Genomic DNA, 13,746 nt, shown 5'->3' on the forward strand with positions numbered 1-13,746 from the left:
CTGAATTTTTCCCCTATGTGTTGATGTCTCTGCAGTGGGACTATGAACCCACAACCTTCTGACTCAGAGGTGAATGAGCCAGAGCGGACACTGTGACAATATCAGGGAACGGGTGGCGGGAGTTGTTGGATTATTTGGCCTTCCAGAGATAGTGAGTGTGCAGGCCATTAAAAAAAATAGAAATTTTGATGGGCAATTTAAATTTGATGCATTAGGGACCGGGAGCCAATTCATATCAGCAAGGACAGGAGTGATAAGTGAGTGGGGCTTGGTGTGGAATAGGACATGAGCAGCAGTGCTTGAATGAACTGAAGGCTACAGAGCATAGAGATGGGACACCAGGTAAGGAATTCTTGCAATAGTCGAGTCCGGGGGTGACAAATGAGTGGACAAGCGATTTGGCAGTCGATAGTCTGATGTAGGAATGAAAATGGCAGCAGGATTTTACAGTCTTTATAATGTAGATTACATAGGTTCAGTAGCTCAGCTCAGGGTCGAATAGAAACCAAAGGTTGTGAACAATCTGGTTTTCCTGAGGCAATGATTGGGGAGGGGAACTGAAACATTGGCAAAGTTACAGTGTTTGTGGATCTGGCCTAAGATGATTGTTTTGGCATTTCCTATGTTCAACTGCAGGAAATGGGAGCTCACCAATGACTACATGTTGGTCAAACAGACTGACAGCACAGAATTAGTGGAGGCAACGGCAGAGGTGGTGGAAATACATAGCTGGCTGTTATTATCTCTGGTCAGCTTGATGGGGCAATGGCTGCTCATGGTGAGGGCCAGAGCAGTAACTCAAGGGGAGATGCCCAGGTCAAATGGGGAGACTCAGACACGGGGAGGAGGGGTGTTGAGATGGGATGTTTAGAGTGTGGGAAAAATCTCAGCTCTGGGGGATGGTCCTTCAGAGGGAGCTTCAGGGCGCTTGGGATTGAGGAGAGGCTATAAGCATTGGATGGGGAAACTTTAAAGGGAGCCCAAGGAGCTAGGGGTTCAGATACACAAACTCTCTGGTGGGTCTGGCATTTTGTCCAATGTCACCGTCTCTCCTTCTACTCCTCTCCTTTACGTGGCACTTGCTCCAGTTTAAATTTACAAACCATGTGAGTTAGTGATTTAGGGGCTGTATCACATGATTCCCCAAGAATATTTTGTGAAAACTCGGTCCCACCACCTTCTCTGAAGAGCCTCGCTGTCGAGAGGTCATCCATATTGAAATGTACAGACTGGTTTGAAGGCACAAATGAATGTTGGTGTGAATGGGCACATGTTTCCCAGGGACAGGTGTCAAACTGGAGCAAACATAAAGGCCTAAGACTGTGAATGTGAATGTTAGAGTAGACAAGGCCCCATGGAAGTGTCAATGCAATGGAGGCACAGATATCCTGTTAATTGTAGCAGACAGAACAGGTGAGTTTGAATGTCGGAGCATCAGACACAGTCAGGTGAGTATGCTGGGATGTAAAAGGAGTAAATGGTTTGTTGATATCAATAAAATGTATTTTTTTCATATTGTAATGATTGATTTCTGGTGTGTTCTATTAGCAGAAGTTGCAAAGGGTGAACTAGATAAAGCAAGCAATACTGTGACTCAGATTCGAACTGACCATGGTGTGAACACAATGCCAAGTACTAACTGATCACAGTGTCACATATTAGCCAGGGTTTTATGGGCCACCCCGAGATGGAGGGCACGGAGTATCGCAACATGTTGCGTGGGGGCGAAGGCCTGTCCCTTCTCGTCTTACATGAGGTCTGGGGTTCCAGTGCTGGGCCTGTGTCTAAGGCCTCTGCAGTACTGGAAGTGGTCACTGCTTCCAGTGGCACTGCTGATACTGCTGAGCTGTTGGCCTTGTGATTGGCTGGGAGCTCTTGGAGGCAGGATCTCTGTCTTTAAAGGGACAGGTTTCCTGGTGTGGGGCACTTAGGCTTAAAAACAATGGAGGATCACTGTGGGGTCGGGGGTGGGCATGAAAAGGCAAAGGTGGGCTTTACCCCACCCCCCAACTTTGCGGCCGGCATCGGGAGCCCAGCTTCAGCACAAAATCCAGCCAATTATCCATGACAATCCGACCCAAACCACAGCGATACCACACTGCACAGTTTATAAAAGAGTTTTGCGTGAAGACAGCAAAATAGACAATGGCACAAATTCAGGTAGCAGTGGGATTGGAATCCGCACTATTGAAAAGACCGGAGCCTTAATCTAGCACCTTTTTCTATTGGATTTATTCAACAACAAACAAATTTTCAAACATAAAATGATTCCTTTATCAGTTTTTAGCTACAGAATTTAAAGTTATCTTCATTGAGGACATTAACAACATCATCATTATTCTGGTATACTGTACAGTTTTTCCTCTACCATTTATTAGCTTCAGACAGGCCCACCATTTGTGTGTTTAAGTTGGTTTTTCTCTCTCTGAAGACCAGACAAGCAACTAGACACTGACCAGAGAAGACAAAAGTGGGGTCCATCTCTTTCTCTCTCTCTCTCTTGAGATCACTTTGCAAGTTTAGAACCCTGCCTGCTAGCCATAACCACCTAGGCCTATCACTGCTGCAGAAGGGACCCCATGAAGGTAATCATCCACATTGCTGTCTCCAGGAGAACTACTGAACCAGCTGGTCACATCTGCAAGCTGGAAGCCTCAGGACCATTGAATTCAGCTTGAAGCCAGCTGAGTCACCAAACTCCACAGACCGTATACCCCATTTTATTGCTCAAGACTCTAATCCGACCAATCTATCCTTCCCCACTTTGTAACCTATTTGTGTGTGTGTGTATGAACCTCGAGTGTGTGTGTATGTGTGTGTGTGTGTGTTGTGTGTGTGAGAGAAAGTTGGCGCGTAATTTATTATTTTACTTCCATCAGTTTAGGTACAATAAAGCTAATCTTTTTCTTTGTTAAACTCAAGAAAATCTGTCCAATTGGTTCTGTTTATTATCATAGCATGCAACTAGTTAAACATTCACTGAATTTGCAAGTATCTCCACTGGAAAAAGAACTAGACCTGTTGTGGTTAAACAAGGAGAGGGACAAGAGGGAGCCCTTCGATCCCCCCTCCCCCCCCGCCCCACACACACCTCACCTGATCGTAGCTGAAATTAACAGGGAACTTAATCTTGTCTCAGAAATATTAATAGCAAGGCGAGGGAATGGGATAAATATTTGCCTTTGTACTAATGGTTCTATAAACGAAGCTTGTTGCACAGAAACAAAGGTTGAAAAGATTATAAGCTGCAATCTCAACTAAATGTTCAAACTACATTTTAAATAAGCACAGGCCAAGGTTGTATTATTGTTGTAATAGAACCAGGTCCCCTTTAACTTCAGATCACTCTCTACGGGTCAGGAGCAATTTGAGTGTGTGGAGGACCTGGAGGGTGGGAGCAGGGCACTCCAGGACTTGTGATGTTCTCTGACATCAAAGAAACTTCTTGGCAGTAAATTGGAACCTGGGAACAAGGTTGCGTTATTTACATGCTATTTAAGATGATTGGAAGACCAGGTAATAAAGGTTATTATTATAAAAACAAATATTGCGTGAATCATAAGCAGAGTTATTGTCACTGGACTAAGACCCTTTGGTGTGACAGTTACTATTAAGAAATCTGCTAACAAAGACCAAATATAATCGCATAGCTAGAAATTCTTTGAAAAGCCATTGTCATGCAGAGCTCCACCTGCCAAGAATGAGACATATGGCTTTTGTCATATGAACATTGATTTTAAATTGTTGCTGGAGTGAAGAAAGGACTTGTTAAAAATCACGAGACACTTGGCTGGAAAAACATTTGCATACTAACAAACAGTGCTTGGAGAGACAAAGGACTATTCCCTGGTCCACATAACCCAAAATGGGCTGTGATCACCAGACATTGAAGGTGAGGAAGCTCACATTCCAGGATGACTGCTAAGATGGCAGAATCCATAAACTGAAGTGGTCAAACCAACTAGTCACATGACAAACCTGCTGGGCAACCTGGGTTTTTTGAATTGTGCTACAAAGAAAGGCAGAAGGCTGTTTGAACTGGAATCTGGAACAAGGAAGCCTCTCTCTCTCTCTCGCTCTCTCTCTCTCACTTTCTCCCAAGCTACTGGACCCACTGAAGACACGTAACCCTCAGGAGAGAAAAGACTCCGACTTCGAAACAGGTTGAAGCGTGCAGTGAGCCCCAACGAATTGCAAGTTTGACCGGCAACCAAAGACTTCACAGCAAACTCAAAGGACAGTAAAATAGAAACCCAACTATTGCTTCAAACTTTTCCCCTTTATTCTTTTCTACTTTTCTGTCACTATCTGTGTGTGTGTTTATCACATATGCATGCTAGCGTGGTCGTGTTGCATATTTGTAATCGGTAACCGGATTAGAGTTTAAGATTAATAAACTTCCACCTTTCTTCTTTAAAATCTAAGAAAACCTGTCTGAATTGATTTCTTTGCCTTACAATTGGAAAGCAGTGAACAAGGATTCACAAAGGGGGAGCTAAAAACACAGTGTTTTTAAAATTAAACCCTGTTACGTTTAAGCCAGGCAAAGGCTGAGAGGGAACCCCTAAACCCTTTTTTCACCTACTTGTAACACCATCTTAAAATGGCCAAAAGAGATATCACTCTAAACTAAAATAGGAGCTGAAATGGAATTCTAATGTCCCAAAGTGAGCTCTAGATTGATTTTGTTTCATTTTTAACCAATCTTTCAATCAGTGTCCAAGGAGCTTTCAGCAACTTCTTCAGCTCTTCTCTGAATTTTCTCTGGGTTGTTGCATAAACACACGTGTTTGTGCAGGAACTCAAATGTTTCAGCATAGCTCCAGTTTCAGTGGCGATATATGCAGGGTCTGTGCGGTCTCCTCGATAGTAAGTTGTATTTGTCACTCTTGTAATTACAAAGCTCATGTTGGCTGTCAGCCACAACAGTATAAAACTGCCCGATATAGTGAAAAGTAAAATGATGGATTTCCTTCGGTTCTCCATCTCTGGATCACTCTGATTCTCACTGCTGTGACCCCGGAGTCCCCTGCGTCCTCTACTGGCCACTAAAACATGTCTGACTGTCAATGAATTAAACAAGACAATTAAAATAAATGTGAACCAAATACACCAGATGCTGTGAAACCAGGAACATACTACACCGAGAGGTGAGGAAAAATAAACGGCATTTGACTGGCAACCCCATTGTAATTTGTTAATTATCAGTTCAGGCTCATATGCAAACAAAACAGGGATGTTCTTTATAAAGACCGGGACAGAGACAGTTGTTATAACCACAGCCGCAGTTTTCTCAGTGCAGTACTTTGCTTTAAACTTCTGGTAGCAGATAATTATGAAACGGTCAAATGTGAAGCAGACGGTGAACCAAACTGACAATTCAAATGTGACAACAGTCATGTATATAATGAACTTACACATGGGAGTGTGAGACAGGAATGAAAGTGGAAAGTGATAACTGAAAATATAATACATGATAACATTGATGATCAAGACCAGTAGATCAGATGTTGCCATGGCCACCATGTAGACAGAGATACATTTAGAAAGGCCGCAGTTTCCTCGGGAGAGAATAATAATCGTCATTAAGTTCGCTGCAAGAAAGAGAGAGGAGAGAACGTTAGTACCACTATTTAATTTAACTATATATGGAGATACTGGTTGAGAACATTTTACTCTATTTCATGTGATTTTCAACATGGAGCAAAGTGAGACCGGATTAGTACTGGAGCCATAATGTGGCTAATAACCATACCCACACATTTCAGTAAGCTGCTACAGATCTGCAGAGGATGACAAGATGGTCTGCAAAGCCATAAAGATCCTTGTGATTCAGCTTTAAACAGCAATGTAACATCAGTGAGGTTATTGAGTTATGGGAACATGGAAAATGTGGACAAACAGTTCAGAAGTTGGTTCTAGTAACTATCGACTGCATGACACTGCCATGCAGGGAACACGTTACTCCATCAAGCAAGCAGAAAGAAGAGGGAGAGCCTTTAATACTGATTAATAACAAGCAGGTTACAATAACTCACCGGGGACACCAAAAACTGCAAGAAATGGGTAGTAAATCTCTTTTACGAGCAGAATAGTTAGTCGCCCCATTTTTTGTGAGAATGGATGAATTCTGTCCAAGCTGAAAGTGTTTGACTAGTGCACTGCTGAGGCACAGGAAGGGAACTCTATATTTATGCACACATCAGTACTCCAGGGAGTCAGTCAGGTTACATCATTAGTAGCATGAGCTACAGTCATTTAACAAATCGACCTAATTAAATTGTGTTTTTGTCCGATATTTCAGAATAAGAGAAACAGTTGAAAATGTTATTTGACAGTTTAAAAAACACATACAATAAAATAATTCTTTACAAATGGAAAATGGAATTTACCAGTACTGGTGCTACCTCTAATCATACAGGAGTGCTGAAGGCAGATCTCTCATAGTCGTCATCCTGACACTGTCCTTGGCTCACTCCGAGTGCTCAAACTCCTCCAGAACAAGTGGTGAATCTAACCCTGAAACACTGGTAATGGCCCCAGAATTTCAGTACTGTAGGTGAGCAAATTCCACAGGTACTAGTGGCGGCCTACACTTACGCTAGAGTGAATGGTGTTCCTCCAATACTAGTGGCACTCTACACTTAGACTAGAATTAACTGTGCTATTCCAGTACCAGTGGTACTCTACACATACACTGGAGCTAACCATGTTACTCCAGTACTAGTGGTACCCCAACACTTACACCAATGTTAAATGTATTACCCTGAGACTAGAGGTACTCTACACTTACACTGGAGCTAACCATGTTATTCTAGTGAACTAGTAGTATGCTACACTTACACTAGAGTTAACCAAGTTACTCCGGTACTCGTGGTACTCTACACCTAAACTAGAGTTAACCTTGTTACTTCAGTACTAGTGGTACACTACAATTACACTAGAGTTTACTGTGTTACTCCAATACTGGTGGTACCCTACACTTAACCCAGTGGTACGCGTGTTACCCCGATACTGGTGGTACCGTACACTTACACCAGAGTTAATGATGACACTCCACTAATGGTACCCTACACTTACACTGCAATTAGCCATGTTATTCTGGTACCAGTAGCACACTATGCTTACACTAGAGCTAAGCATGTTACTCCAGTATTAGTGGTACCCTACACTTACACTAGAGTTTACCATGTTACTCTGGTACTAGATGTTCTCTATATTTAAGCAGTGGCTGATCTGCATCACCCATTTAACGCTCTGCAGTCAAGCTGAAAATCTAAAGCCTTCTATTGGGTAAATTCATCTTGGATGATACTGAAAATTGGGTGACAGCAAAAAAGAACCCAATTTACATTCTGTCCGATTGTGTTTTCGATTGAAGTCAGTATGGGTATTTTCAATTTTGCACAATAATACAAAACAGGTGAAATTCAATGGACTGCCCATTAAATACCCTGTTCTTGTGTTTTTCCATCATTGCCAAAGAGCAAAATATCTCTGAATATCCTCAGTCCCACATTTATCAATCACCCACTGCTGATGTCTCCTTGTGCCACTATTTATACTCAGTTACACCTTAATCAATATTACTCTGGTGTGACTCTATGCATCACTCACTGTACTCAGCTACACCTCACGCTATCTCCCTTTGCTGGTGCCTCTCTGCACCATTTACAGCTTTAACTATGTCCCTCTGTTGGTATCTCTCTCACTGTGCTCAGTTATACCTTTCTCTATGTCACTGTGTTGCTATCTCTCTCCATTTCATTGTACTCAGTAAGACATTTATTGCTATCGCTTAGCTCAGGTCTCTTTGTATCACTCACTGTACACAGCACAACAGTAAACAGGTTGATCTGGGTGTCATGAAGCTCCATGTTGGAACTGATCCAATGTCAGTGGGTGATGTTGACCAGTGGCACTCTGTCAATGGGGGGAAAGGAAGGATCCGAGTAATTATAGGCCAGTTAGCTAAACTTCGGTTGTGGACAAATTATTGGAATCAATTCTGAAGGCAGTATAAACCTTCATTTAGAAAGGCAGAAATTAATTAAGGATTTGTTAAGTGAAAGACATGTGTAACTAACTTGACTGAATTTTTTGAGGAGGTGACAATTAGGTTTGATGAGGGCAGAGCAGTGGATGTGGTCTACATGGATTTTAACAAGGCTTTTGACAAGGTCCCACATGGCAGGCTGGTGAATAAAGTAAAAGCACTTGGGATCCAAGGGAGAGTGGCAAATTGGATCCAAAATTGGCTTTGTGGCAGGAAGCAAAGGTTAATGATTGGCGTGTGTTTTTGTGACTGGAAGGCTATTACCAGTGGAGTTTCACAGGGTTCCGTAGTTTACATTAATGATTTAGACTCAACTGCAGGGGGCATGATAAAGAAGTTTGCAGATGATACAAAAATTGGCTGATGTTGACATTGAAGAAGAAAGCAGTAGACTGTAGGAAGATATATATAGTTTGGTCATTTGGGCAGAAAAGTGAAAAATGGAATTCAATCCAGAGAAGTGTGAGGCAATCCATTTTGGAAGGTGCATCAAGGCAAGGAATACACAATAAATGGGAGGATACTGACTAGTGTGGAGGAACAGAGAGACCTTGGAGTGTATGTTCACAGATCCTTAAAGATAGCAGGACAGGTCGATAAGGTGGTTAAGAAGGCATGTGGCATTCTTTCCTTTATTAGCCGAGGTATAGAATATAAGAACATGGAGGATATGCTAGAAGTGTATACAACACTCTTTAGACCACAGCTTGAGTAATACATATAGTTCTGGTCACCACATTACAGAAAAGATGGAGAGGGTGCAAAGGATGTTTACGAGGATGTTGCCAGGGTTGGAAAATTTTAGCTCTGAGGGAAGATTGGATAGGCTGGGTTGATTTCCTTGCTACAGAGGAGGCTGAGGGGTGACTTAATTGAAGTGTATATAATTATGAGGGGGCTTAGATAGAGTAAATAGGGATGACCTACATCCTTTAGAAGAGGGGGTCAAAAACCAACAGGCATAGATTTAAAGTAATTGTTAGAAGGATTAAGGGGGAGATGAGAAAACATTTTTTCACCCAGAGGGTGGTAGGGACCGAGTACTCACTGCTTAAAGGGTAGAGGCAGAAACTCTCACCACATTTAAAAAGGGCATGGATATCTACTTGATGAGCCATGACCTGCAGGGCTATGGACCGAGTACAGGTAGGTGGGATATGGCTGGATAACCGTTTGTCAATTGGCATGAACACGATGGGCTGAATGGCCTCCATCTGTGTTGTAAATTTTCTATGATTTCTATGTTTGAGGTGCCCGCACATGATGAGGAAAGGATATCTTGTTAAAGAGGTGCTGTTGAATTGGTCCATGGAGGAGAGGCATCGGAGAATAATGGAGTGGCCATCCTGGTAGAATGTCACAGAGAGGTCAAGGAGGACCAGAAGGATCATGAATCATGGTCAGATTTACAGAGAATATTATTGTATTGTTGCCCTCAGAGGCCTTTTTTTTTCTTTTTTCTTTTTTTTCCCCTCTTTTTTCTTTTCAGGGACAGTGTAGAGGGAGATTTACTCTGTATCTAACCTCGTTTTTTTTTCTTTTATCTTCTTTATAAGGTGGCCTTTATACCCTAGGCCCCTTTTATATAATTCCATGTCGAGGGGGCCTTTATTCCTCAGGCCCCCTTTATATAGATTCTTTTAAAATAACTTTATTAAAAACATTTAAATAAACAAAAAACTCAAATTAAAATGCCATTCTCGGTGTCGACGATGCACTCCAGTCCCTGCGGTGCCCACCGGTCACGGAAGGCCTCAAGTGTGCCGATGGACACCGTATGCTCCTTCTCCAGGGATACGTAACCGCGGAAGAGGAGCAGGCAATCAGGGAGGACGGACCCCCCGATGGCCCGCAGCCTGGACCTGTGAATTGCCACCTTGGCCAGGCCCAGGAGCAGATCGACGAGGAGATCCTCCTCCCAGCCCATGCCCCTTCGCACCAGGTGCCCAAAGATCAGGAGCGTGGGACTGAAGTGCAGCCAGAACTTGATGAGCAGCCCCTTCAAATACTCAAAGAGGAGCTGCAACCTCGCACACTCCATATATACGTGAAACACGGACTCGTCCAGGCCGCAGAAAGTACAGGCGGCCTGGGTGTCCGCGAACCTGCTTAAAGGTCTATTGCATGGGACTGCCCTGTGCAACACCCTCCACCCCAGATCCCCGATGTAAAGAGGGAGGACTCCCGCATAGAGAGACCTCCATCGGGGTTTCCCCTCGCTGCCAGATGGCAACGCGGACCGCCAGGGCGTGTCCAGCCGGCTGACGAGGGCGAGGAAGTGGAGAGTGTGCAGGAGCAGCCCGTACAGGAAACTCCTCCGCGCTGATTGGAATGGCACAGAGGGTATTTCCGAGAGGCGGCTCGGGTTGTGCGGGACCGGCTCCCAAGGAGGGTTTCGGGGCCCTCCGAGGCCTTGATGCTGTGCTGCTGGCTGGACCCAGACCAGAAAGACCTGAATAAGGAGTTGTGGGAGTGGTGAGTACAGAGATGGTTATCAAGAATGTGCCTGAATATCTTGGAGGGGAAGATGTTGTTAAAGATAGGACAATGGTAGATGGTGTTGAAAGGAGGAGACATATGTTTGAGCAAACTGAACCATTATGCGAATTACCCGATACTACATCTGACTAATTACAGTTACTGCACATTACAGCTATTTCACGACTCCACATCTGACACAACGTAGCTGGGACACTGTGAATATGTTTCTTCTGTGCAGAAATATCACAAACCCATTGCACATAAACTCCAGTATTTGACACAGCAACAGACGGCTTCTCCAGGGCCATTTCACTGTCAGATTTGGCGCTCTGTTAAATGGTTGATCTCTTTGATTCTATCTCTGGTATTGGACATATTTATTGTCAGGTAGATGTCTGACTCATGGTCATTTATCAAGGTCCTTCAGAGTCAACACATGAAGCGACTGGAAAATCCTATTGGTCATTCACGATTGTTTGAATTGTCAGCACAATCTGTCCTTTCATGAGAAGCTGCAAAGATTCCCCAAGTCCTGGGTCCCTAGTCACCTCCAAATGGAACTGTTGATTTTTTAACATAAATTTACCAATTAGATTTCACCAATGTTTACATGAATTGGGTGGTTAGAGTTGTTTCCAAAAACTATTGGCTGGAATTTTATGTTGGATGGGAGGCCCCACACACCAGCCGAAAAGACAAGGGCAAGCCCGTCTCCTCCGGGCCTGGGAGCCACACTGGGATTTTTTGCTCCTCAGGCCCATTGACCTTGGGCAGAACTTCCACATCCTTGAGGCAGGAAGTCCCATCTAATAGAACTGCTGGCCAATCAGCGGGCTGGCAGCTCTTAGTCCCAGCAGCAGGAGGGATGATGGCCCAGGGACCAAGATATGTTTTTGGGGCTTCGCCAGGGATGATTGGCCGGGCCCCGGTGAGACAAGGGGGGTTGCTTAGGAGTGGGGGCTGAGTGCTATCCAGTGGGGGCAGTTTGGCCATGCTTGATTATGAGGACCCCCCCAGGCCTGCAAGAAGGCTGCCAAGTTTTACCTGGCCACCTTCTGGGGACCTTTGCCGCCTGGCCCTCGCTGGCAGTTAATTGGCCACTTAAGGGCCTTGATTGGCTGCGGCAGGTGGGCTGTTTCTCACCACCAACGCCCCGTGTAAAATTGCAGAGGGGGTGGGAAGGCGTTGGGTATGGCACTCCCCACTTCCCATTCAATTTTATGTCCTCCTCCCCCCTGCCACCAGCCCGCTCGTGTGGGGGGTGGGGGGAGGGGGCGTAAAATTACAGTCATTATTCTCAGTTTGAAATCAGTATCATTGTTACTCTGTTATACTGTCAATATGTTACCTTTCCCCTTATTTTTCCTCTGTCTTCACCAACTCGATAAAACACTGAAAAACCTTCCCACATTGTTATCTGTAATGTTGAAGAACGTCACTGAGCTCAGCGAGAGCAATCTGTTGGAAAGATTCCGTCTGAGTGCTCGGTTTTAGGAAATCATCCAACGTTCATGAACAAGATACTTCCAATTTCCTTTAACATAGCAGAAAATGAAATATTTCTCACTGAGCTGAGAAACTTGCTCAATTTCAAATTATTTTAAATCTAATGTATAACTGTTTGGCATCACTTTTATGTGGAAATAATAAAAGTAAAAGTTACTTTTGGGTGAACATTTTTATTTCTGTTCGCCCAGAGAGGAAGATTTACTCTGGTTGTTATTGCTGTGAATTGACCATATAATATGTTTAAATGATATTCGTTGAGAGCTTTATTGGTCAGGATACCAGGGAGAAGATCCTGCTCTACCTCAAACGGTGTCATGGGCTTTTTTTACATCCACCAGAGAGGGCAGAGAGGCCTTGATTTAAAATCTCATCCAACAGGCCTCTGATGGTGCAGGCCACCTTCAGAACTACCCAATAGCATCAGTATAGATCATCTGTTAACTTTCTCGAGTGGAGCTTGAAGGCACAACTTTCTGACTCAGCGAGAGAGAGAGTTATTTTGCTGCTATTGTAATACAGACCCAAGGTTTCCACTTAATATGGATGGGTCTTCTTCATCAGCTGCTCCAGTCTGTGTTTTTTGTAGTGGCATCATACAACTGAGAGCTTGCTCGGGCATTTCAGAGGGCAGTTAAGCAGTTAACCATGTTGGTGTAAGGCTGGATTCACACATATGGCGTTTCCTTCCCTAAGGGACATCAGTGAACCAGCAGCATTTATATGAGAATCCAACAGGTTCATAGTCTGTTTTTTGTAGAATTGTACAGCTCAGAGGGAGGCTTTCGGCCCATTGAGCCTGCGCTGGCTCTTTGAAAGAGAGATTTAACTAGTACCAACCCCCATTCTTTCCCCTTGGCACTGCATTCTTTTCATTTTGAACTACATACCTAATCCACTTTTTAAAGTCACTCTGCTTCAATCACCATTTCAGGTCGTGCATTAGGTCATAGCATAACTGCGTAAAACAAATTCTACTCATCTTGCCTCTGTTTTTTTTTCCAATTACTCTAAATCTCTGCCTTTTGGTTAGCGAAGCTCCCACTAGTCCAAACATTTTATCCATATTTATTTAATTCTATTCAAAGATTGTGACCAAAATCTCTGCTGTTTCCATGCTTGCTTCCCTCAGCAACCTATCCTGACCGAGAGACTTTTCTACTTTCAGCACTGCTACCTTTCTAAATTTCTCCTCTTTATCGACTTTAATCTATCCAATTTCTCTAACTGCTCCTCTTTTACTGCTATGTGTCTGCCCATTTCACTAGTCTATGTCCTTATAAAGTCAGTTTCTATCCTCTTCATTGTTTACTACATTTCCAATTTTCTGTCATCTGCAAAACTTTGAAATTATGCTCTTTATACCCAAGTTAATATATATCAAAGAGAGCAGTTGCCCTAATACTGACACCTGGGAAACACCACTGTATACTTACCTCCAGTCTTCAAAGCAACCACTACTCTCTGCTTCCTACTCCATACCCAACTTTATATCTATGCTGCCACTGCTCCTTTAATCCTAATATGCTGCTAACAAGTATATTTTGCAACAGTTTATAAAAGGCCTTTTAAACGTTTGTATCGTAAGAATAGGTACAGTTGGAATATCTATGGCTATAGATAATTATTAAGCTGATTATGTAGTATTTGTAGGAGGCAATCAGGACTAGGGCTGGAATTTTACGGTCCCCCGATGAGTGGGC

At 43.5% G+C, this 13,746-nt stretch overlaps 1 protein-coding gene across 1 annotated transcript; it reads right to left on the reverse strand.

The window, feature by feature from the left end:
* Positions 1–4,674: 4,674 nt before the first annotated feature.
* Positions 4,675–6,108, reverse strand: LOC137366828 (probable G-protein coupled receptor 139). The gene is made up of 2 exons (XM_068028437.1): positions 6,039–6,108; positions 4,675–5,594 (listed from the first exon to the last, which is right to left on the reverse strand). Exons 1-2 carry the CDS (start codon positions 6,106–6,108, stop codon positions 4,675–4,677), a joined length of 990 nt encoding a protein of 329 aa, XP_067884538.1.
* Between the last annotated feature and the right edge of the window lie 7,638 nt (positions 6,109–13,746).

Source organism: Heterodontus francisci, chromosome 3 (assembly GCF_036365525.1).
Source record: "Heterodontus francisci isolate sHetFra1 chromosome 3, sHetFra1.hap1, whole genome shotgun sequence".
Classification (NCBI taxonomy): Eukaryota; Metazoa; Chordata; class Chondrichthyes; order Heterodontiformes; family Heterodontidae; genus Heterodontus; species Heterodontus francisci.